At 35.2% G+C, this 9,247-nt stretch overlaps 1 protein-coding gene across 4 annotated transcripts in view; it reads left to right on the top strand.

Moving 5' to 3' along the window:
- Nucleotides 1-8,979, top strand: part of cfap221 (cilia and flagella associated protein 221) — a 37,704-nt gene extending 28,725 nt beyond the window's left edge. For all 4 annotated transcript variants that reach the window (XM_024294415.2, XM_024294414.2, XM_024294416.2 and 1 more), the window contains exons 21-25: nucleotides 553-625; nucleotides 705-805; nucleotides 5,120-5,212; nucleotides 5,316-5,423; nucleotides 8,367-8,979. In XM_024294415.2, the coding sequence (XP_024150183.1) occupies nucleotides 553-625; nucleotides 705-805; nucleotides 5,120-5,212; nucleotides 5,316-5,423; nucleotides 8,367-8,463 (472 nt within the window). In that variant the 3' untranslated portion in view covers nucleotides 8,464-8,979. The remainder of the gene's footprint in view (nucleotides 1-552; nucleotides 626-704; nucleotides 806-5,119; nucleotides 5,213-5,315; nucleotides 5,424-8,366) is intronic.
- Nucleotides 8,980-9,247: the final 268 nt, after the last annotated feature.

The raw sequence follows: 9,247 nt of genomic DNA, 5'->3' as shown, positions 1-9,247 counted from the left end.
TAAAAACCCTCTCATTGCACATCAATAAAATTCAGAATATATGTGAAATAAATGCTAATTTATCCAATCAATGACATTTTTGTTGCCTATCATCACATCTGTAGTAGATTTATTACCATTTTTTCTTTTCTTTAATACATTTTTTAAAAAAGCCATGAGCATATTTTTTCTGATGTAATATTATTGTATTCTTATATAGTAAATTTTCACACATTTTCCCCTAAAAATGAACATGCTCATGCTTTTTTTGTTATTCAGATGGAGTTGCAATTGATGAGCGTTAAATGGTGCAACACATTTCATCATGTTAACTGTGTTTAGACTTTAAAATGACTCCAAGTGATGTTATTTCCTGAGAAATGAATGTGTGGAGCTTTGTCTTATGAAGAAATGAGACCAAAGTGGAGAATATGAACCCCATGTAACTATTTGTATCCTATTTGAAACACACATTTCTGAGACCCCTGTCTCATTAACATGCTCCACACTTTATTTAAAAACCCTTTGTATAAAATATACATAAACATATATCCTTTTCTGTTTTAATCACAGGTTACCTGAGAGCAACACGAACAGCTTTGGGGTCGAAGCTTCTAACAGACAGAAGAGGTTTCTCAATTACAAAGTAATTTTTTTGCTTTTAGTTCTTTGAGCTTTTAATGTAGCTGTAAGACTCATTGCAGCTGTTTGTGCTGACGTGACAGAAGGAGCTGGACAAAGTCATGCTGTGGCAGAACTTTGATTCCAAGTTGTTAAAGGGTTTATCGAGCCAACCGGCTCTCAGCAGTGACGGCGCCCCTCGGAGGTAAGACTTAGCTTACTCCTCTCACTTCCTGATTAAAGCTTGTTAAAAAAGGAACCAGGTGCAGTTCTTCAAGTAACCACAGGGGGAGTCGTTAACCTTCAAAACTCAACTGTTGATAGCCACAAAAGGGTCAAAATGTATTTTTTTTGTTGGATTTTTAGAAAGTTTTGTGTTGTTTAATGATGTCCTTACTAAATAGAACCATTTTTTATTAATAAATCAGTGATTTTGCTAGTTAAATGTTATTTTTGTGCTAAAAAGCCTTTTAGCTTCCTGCTAGCATAAATAACTCATGATCACACTTGATTTTTTAAGAAATCTACCTAGAAAAAAATAACAAAATTTAGATTTTTTTCATTCACAATCATCTAAAACTCACCGTTTACGCAATTTTGTATATTTAAAAAACAATTTATGATGAATGTAACCCTCAAAAATCATTTTTCTTTGTTGTAGTCACTCTGGATATTTCATGTTTTCAGTTATCTATGTTGACAGAAAACCCTTGTCCTCGTGTCTCGAGCTTTTTACCTGCTTTGGTTGTCATTCCACTGCCTCTACCGCTCCTCAAACAGGATTTCTTGCAGTTATTTAGTATAAATATGTTATGGCGAAGACCACAAAACTTCCACCGTCTGCCAGCTTGCAGGATGTCACATCTGTTGTTTGTAATAAACCCCACAAACTCATTTTACATTTATGGAGTTTCAGGTCAGCTACGTTCAGATTTTGTTTAAAAAACAAAAAAACTGCTGGTGTGGTTTTATTTCTGTCATTTCCATTTTGCAAAAATAAAAAAACACATCTTGTGGATGGATGGACGGAGTTGCTCATTCAAATAAAATCACTTTTTTTTCTGCTGCTGTGGTTTCGACTGTGCGAGATCTCTGTGTGGGTGTTCCTGCAGAATCTAGGTCACACTGTACGGAGGCGACGTCTTCACTTTTACACTGAAAATAATGATTTATTCAGTTTTTTTAGCTAAAAGAAAAGCAAGCAAGAGGTATTTTCTTGTAGCGCCGGTTCCATTTGACCACGCTCTCCTCTTCGTCCCGTCACAGCCTCGGCCGCTCGGTTGTGCAAACATCTTCCCCGACCCGTCAGTACATTTTGTTCATCCTGCATGAGAGAATTCCCCGTGCACTGTTTGTACACCACAGCTGGGTTTGTAAAAACATGAAAAACGTTCAGAAATGCTGGTTTTACAGGACATTCAAAGGGATTTATTTGTAAAGTTCACACAAAACCTCCTTTAATCTCTTTACATTTCTGCACTTGCATCATCATTTATTTGACTCAGGTGAAAGTATCAACATAAAAATGACTAAAAGAACCCCGAAATTAGCAGACTTTCTATATACTACATTTTTAATAAATTGTGACGTCCCTAACAGGCAGCGCTCTTCACACAAGTCCTAGTCAGGTCCACCCCAAAGAAAGAGCTCCAAAGAGGAAAGGGGCAGCTAGCTTGTAGCACCTCCCAAGCCTCAAGTTAGCATTAGCATAGCAAAAAAAAAAAAAAAGGGTTGCATTATGGAAGCTATACAGCCGTACAGTTTTGGGTCAGATGTCAGCTCAGACGAGGTAAAGAAAAACATTAATGGATCTATTTGTCTACAAGTGGTTGCATCCGAATTTTGGGAGACTTTAGCTCGCCCGTTTCAGTTACTGAGTCACAAACCTGAGCTTTTTCAAACCGCTGGTTTTCATCTGTTTCTGCTCCATCGTGATTTTAATAAAGAAAAACTCCGAAACACAGTTTTAAATCTTAATTTATTTTATATATATGACCTCCATCATGAGAGAAATGCTACAAAAACATAATAAAGACCAGACTTTTATTAGAGTGGCTCTTTTAAAAAGAAATCCATTCATCCAAAATACTTCACCAAATTCTTTCAGTCTTCAGAACAGATCTCAGATACTGTTATAAAAGCTCCTTCATGTTTTGAAACACACGTGACAAGTTAAGTTATTTTTCCCTTCATCAGCTCACATTTGGCTGGTTTCTTTTTATACGTCTTTCTTTCATGTTTTAAGTTCTCAGACCTCTTCATAGTCTCTGTCAGGTGTTCCACTTTTCCACTGTCTACGTTGTTACATCTCAGTAACACCAGAGACGTTTTAACTTAGAAGCTACAACAGAAACAACTATAGTTTGATTTTTGTCTCAGACATTTTTGTAAAAATACACCTCCTTTATTTTCTGGGTTATACTAATTTATATACCTTTGTTTATTGATAATCTGTCTCTTGATTTGATTTTTTAGGTTTTTAGAAACTGTATTTCTTTATCGTCATTTTGCAAGAATATTAGCCTATTTAGCTTAATTTTTGATAAATTAGCCAAATATTAGCTACATGTTGGCTAACTTGGCTTTTGGCTCAAATTCACTAAATAAGAAATAGCTACATATTCGCTAAATTAGCAGCTAAATTAACTAAATATTTGCCAAAATTTGCTAAAAACTAGCTGCATATTTCCCTAATTTGCTAAGTATTGGCTCAAATGAACCAAGTAATAGCTACATTCCTTGATATTGGCTAAATATTTGATAAATTTGCTAAAAAATATAGTAATATTGTATAAATATTAGCTAAATTAGCAAAACATTAACTACACATCACCTTCATTTGCTAAATATTGGCTAAATTTGCTTGTAGCTACATATTGGCTTAATTTGATGAATATTGGCAATAATGTACCAAGTGAGAAGTAGACTCATAATAGCTAAATTAGCTTAATATTTGATAAATTTGCTAAAAACTAGTTAAATTCTATCAATATTTGCTAAATTCGCAAAATATTGACTACATGTTAGCTAAATTAGCTAAATATTAGCTAAAATTTACTAAATAAGTAGCAGCTACGAAGTAGGTAAAATGGGCTAAATATTTGATACATTAGCTAAAAACTAGCTAAATTCTATCAACATTAGCTAAATTTGCAAAATTCTAACTACATTTTAGCTAAATTATCCTAATATTGGCTAAAATCAGCTAAATAAGTACTAGTTACGAAGTAGGTAAAATGGGCTAAATATTTGATAAATTTGCTAAAAATTAGCTAAATTCGCAAAATTCTAACTACATGTTAGCTAAATTAGCTAACTATTAGCTAAAATTTGCTAAATAAGTAGCAGCTACGAAGTAGGTAAAATGGGCTAAATATTTGATAAATTTGCGAAATACTAGCTAAATTCTTTAAATATTAACCAAATTCGTAAATTATTATCTATATCCTAGCTAAATTTGCTAAATATGTAGCTAAAATTTACTAAATTTGTAGTAGCTACATATTGGCTAAATTAGCTAAATATTTGACACATTAGCTAAATTCGCAAAATATTTTCTACATTTTAGCAAACTTTGCTTTATCCAAGATTCAAGATATTTTTATTAATCCCATGTGACTAATTCATTGTTTTTCAGTAAAACCCAAAGGAAAAAAAACAGAGAGATACACATAGACAGTTCAAGGTTCACTGTGGAAGCAGCCAACTTGCCGGTGCCCCTTATTACCATGGAAATAGAAGGCCACAAGAGGGGGGCTAGGGCACAGGTGTCAAATAAAGGTCTTATCTTAACACTGTTGCAATGGTTAGATACAATCTAAAACACCATTACACATATTGGCTAAAATTGACTAAATAGTAGCTACATATTGGCTAAATTTGCAAAATATTTGCTAAAATCAACTTTACAAATGCGATGATCTTTTTCTGACTCTCTCCTTCACCATCTGCTTGTAGCTATATATATATATTATTTTTTTATCTGGACCTGCAGCCTCAGCATCACCTTAAGCTGATTTCCTTCCATTCATAAGAACCGTATGCATTTTTTTCTTGCCTCCAAATCCCCGCCGTCGGTATTGATGCTCGAAAATCGGCATCCCACTATCCTTTTTTTATACCTGGGCGAAGAATGAGGGGGCCTCTGCATCCCACCTCCTGCGTGACACACTGCAGCTCATCCTCTGCTGTCAGGAAAAATGCTCCAGGCCATCCTTTAAACCTTTTACCATCTCAGCGTACAACACCTCACCTCTGTCACACACCGACTCACCAGCAGCAGCAGCATGCGCTCTGACTGCAAACTAGCTAATTCCTGCTCTAATCTTTGGTTTTTTATACTTTTCTCTGTTTGTGCTTTTCCTCATTAGGTGATAAATACTTGTTAGTGTTGTTTGGCGCTTTGCTATCAGGCCTCATCTGTGTTCATAGGGAGGCTTCAAACAAACCTCAGCACTTCTTTCATCTCACCCAGAGAGTTTGTGAGCATTATCTCCTCGTTTGTGTTTGTCTCCTGTAGGTCCATCGACTACAACGCAGATATCCTCCTCCTTGCGGCGCCTCCTCCCCTCCCCTCTCTCCCTGATGATCTGGTGCCACTAACAGACACGCCGTGAGCTCCCACACTTTGCTGTTTACACAGCAGAGCCTCTTGTTGTCCTCTCCTTTGTGTTAGCCCTTAAATAACTCGCTCACATGTGTGCGTCTGTGTGCAGGTGCGACGGCTCGGGAGTCCAGCTGACACCTGAGATGATCCGAGCCGAGTTCCTGTCTGGGAAAGCGCTGGTCTCCAATAGCAACCTCACCGCAGGACCAACAGCTCGGTCAGTTCAGAACCAGCAGGATCTGCATGTCTAGAAACGCGAGGCTTGATGAATTTGAGCTAAAATAGGAATTCACCATCAGGGATTTTTTTTATTTTTTTTATTTTAAGAACGGACAAAAAACATTAAATTTTACGAGGGGAAGCAGTCAGGATAAACCAAACATGAAAGTAATGAACGAGCTGTGGGAGCGAGGATGCTTTTTTCTTTTTCCCCACAACATACTGAACATACCGACACTGCTGTGACTTCATGTACTTCCTCCACATGTCCCTTTACATCCAGTCTGGAAAAATATACAATTAAACAGTCAGATTTTATTTAAAGAACATTTAAAAAAAATTAAAATGAAGTCATTTATCTTTTTAATAAAAGATAAATCCATTTTAACCTAATGCTGTATCTTAATAGAGTTCCTGAAGACGATTAAAAGGGTTTAAAAATATAGGTATTCATTATTTTAATTTATATATTTATTTATATAGCACTTTTCATCAACATGCTGTTGAACAAAAGCTGCTTAGCAAAAAACACAAACATTAGCTTAAAAAAAATAAAAAGTTATAAGACGCGTAAGATAGGATTTACACTCAGTGAAGCCTCCATTCCACTGAGCGGTCTGATACAGTAACGACTAGAAACGCAACAACAATGGAGGTCATCCAGCAGCTCGTTTGGTTCTTGCTTTAGTTCTGGTACATCGTCTATAACAGGAATTTAATGTTGTTTGACAGAAGATTGCGAATACTCGCAAATGTTCGCAAATTTTAGCTTAAATGAGCGCTATATTGGGGCTTTCTAATGTCGTCATCACTTTCTGCCGATCAACGGGGGGCTACAGCGGCTACATTCCACTTTTCAATGGATCTACAACCGATGGGGCCCCCAAGAGGTACAGTTTGGTACTGTTTAATGTGTTACGCTCAACATATCGGACCAGACCGCTCAGTGGAAACGAGGTATAAAAGTTTCTCTTCATATCTTATTGAGATTTAGTTAAAATACTCGATGAACAAAATTAGGGTCTGTAAGCTAGCGGGAGAGCATGTGGAGGCAGGAGTCCTGCTCACAATTCAGAATTTCTAATGAATTACTGCCGTTTTGCCACTAGAAACCAACTAGGGGAGGACATTCAGTCTTTGTTTTCTGGGTAATGATATGCACCTGTCCATTGATTTGATTTTTATTTTAAAATTCTTTTAGAAACTGTTTTTGTTTATCATAATTTTGCAAGAATATTAGCTTATTTAGTTAGTAGCTAAATATTTGATATGTATTCGCTAGAAATTACTGAATTCTCTAAATATTAGCTAACTGCACGATATCAATTAAATGTTAACTAAATTACCTATTGATTAGCTAATATTTGCTTAATAGTAGTTACATATTGGCTTAATTTGCTAAATATTGGCTAAAATTCACTAAATAAATAGAAACTACATATAAGCTAAATTAGCTAAATATTTGATAAATTTACAAAATAATAACTAGGCCTAAATGTTAGCTGAATGTGCTAAATATTAGCTAAATGATGGCTAGATATGCTAAACATTGGCTAGAATTCACTAATTATTAGCTATATATTAGCTAAATTAGCTAAATATTAGATATATATTCGCTAGAAATTAACTAAATTCTATAAATATCAGCTAACTTTGCATGATTTTATTACATGTTAGCTAATTCAGCTAATTACTAGCTAATATTTGCTTGATAGTAGTTACATATTTGCTTAATTTGCTAAATATTGGCTAAAATTCACTGAATAAATAGTAACTACATATTAGCTAAATTAGCTTAATATTTTATAAATTTGCTAAATAATAACTAGACCTACATGTTAGCTAAATTTACTAAATATTATCACGTTAACATGTTGGCTGGGTATGCTAAACATTGGTTAAAATTCACTAAATAATTAGTAGCTAGATATTAGCCAAATTAGCTAAATAATAGATACATTAGCTAAGAATTAACTAAATCCTATAAATATCAGCTAACTTTGCATGATTTTATTACATGTTAGCTAAGTATTAGCTAATGTTTGCTTGATAGTAGTTACATATTGGCTTAATTAGCTAAATATTGTCTAAAATTCACTGAATAAATAGTAACTACATATTAGCTAAATTAGCTTAATATTTTATAAATTTGCAAAATAATAACTAGACCTGCATGTTAGCTGAATTTACTAAATATTAGCATGTTAACATGTTGGCTGGATAGAATAAACATTGGTTAAAATTCACTAAATAATTAGTAGCTAGATATTAGCAATATTAGCTAAATAATAGATACATTAGCTAAAAATTAACTAAATTCTAAAAAAATTAGCTACATTCACAACATTTTTAAATATTAGCTAAAATTTGCTAAATAGTAGCTACATACTTGCTTAATTTGATATATATTAGCTAAAATTCATTCAATGAAAAGTAGCTACATATTAGCTAAATATTTGATAAATTGGCACAATATTAACTCCATGTTAATTTAGCTAAGAAAACGGCATAATTGTAATTAAAAGACCAATGAGAACACTTTGAAAGTAAATCTTCTTAGAAGTCTTATATGGACAGAGAGTCAGAAAAGAGAAGCTACATAAGAAGCATCACGCTCCTCTAACTCTAAACAGACCTGTTGCTGTCATCAGGTTTACAATAACCTGCTTTCAGTCTTCCAACTATTTCAGAATTTAGTTGTTTTAAACAATAACGTAACACACCATAACTCCACTTTTTTTTTTTTTTTTTAAATGTTTTATTATTCTTACATAACACGACAAAAGCCCACTTAATGTGAACGATGGTCTGTTTGGGTTTTTTAAAGAGTTTCCAGTCTATTTAAGGAGATGTGTTTATCATTTTTTCTCCTTCTCCTCACGACTTCATCTGCTTCTCACCGCCCTTTAACCCCCTCATATCAGTAATGCTGTCACCGCAGGGAGCGTCACGCAGAGGAGACCCGCGGATCTCAGCTCAGAAGAGTGATGGCCAGGCTGAAGGAGCTGCGAGTCACCGGCGGAGAGACGTGTGAATAGGCAGAACGCAGTACTCCAAAGGCACATTATACATCCCACTCGCCACATACACTCCAGAAAAATACAAAAAAACAAAAGCCCACCTTGAAGGCTCTTTTTCCACCCACTCAGAAGTAAGGTTTTAAACGTGTTACTCCCGCCTCCAGTCAGTTCCTCTGAAAGCACAGCTGCAGTTTAGCCTCACAAATGTGGAAAATCTGCAAATAATGAGGCAGTTTTCCTCCAAAAGGAGAAACCCTTGAGTCGAATTTTTTTTATACATCTAAACCAAAAGATTGAATCTTGTTGAAAATGTTCAGATTAATGAAAGCAGCTGAGGTCAGAACGTAAACAAGAGGTTGACTCGTCACCACCTATAGAGGGCGCTCCGACTCTGTGAGTTTCACGCCAGAGGAGGTGACCACATTTATTTGTCCTCTGAATTGCAAGCTGTGAATAAAAAAAAAAAAATCAGTGCATGAACTCTCTTTTTCCAGACAAAAATATGCAAAAAAAAAAAAAAGGTCACATTGTTCAGACATGAGTCCTGGCAGGAAAACTGAAGCCCTTAGCCATCTGACTTCCCTGTCAGGGTATATTCAGATGACAGTAAAGGGTGCTCTTTAAAGGACACTGCTCCTGCTCTTTTTGCCGCAAAAGGAGAATTCAACCGAGAAATTATGATAAAGACCCGTCCGACGGTAATCTCCCTCCTCTTTACAGGTTGTAGCCCCCAAGGGAAAGCAGGGCTGCACCTACATATTCATTTCAGATATATTCAATAAGTAATGGGCTGTGTAATGAC

This window comes from Oryzias melastigma, linkage group LG2 (genome assembly GCF_002922805.2).
Source record: "Oryzias melastigma strain HK-1 linkage group LG2, ASM292280v2, whole genome shotgun sequence".
In the NCBI taxonomy this organism is placed as follows: Eukaryota; Metazoa; Chordata; class Actinopteri; order Beloniformes; family Adrianichthyidae; genus Oryzias; species Oryzias melastigma.
The sequence above is the reverse complement of the archived record's forward strand: the minus strand, read 5'-3'. Positions and strand labels throughout refer to the sequence as shown.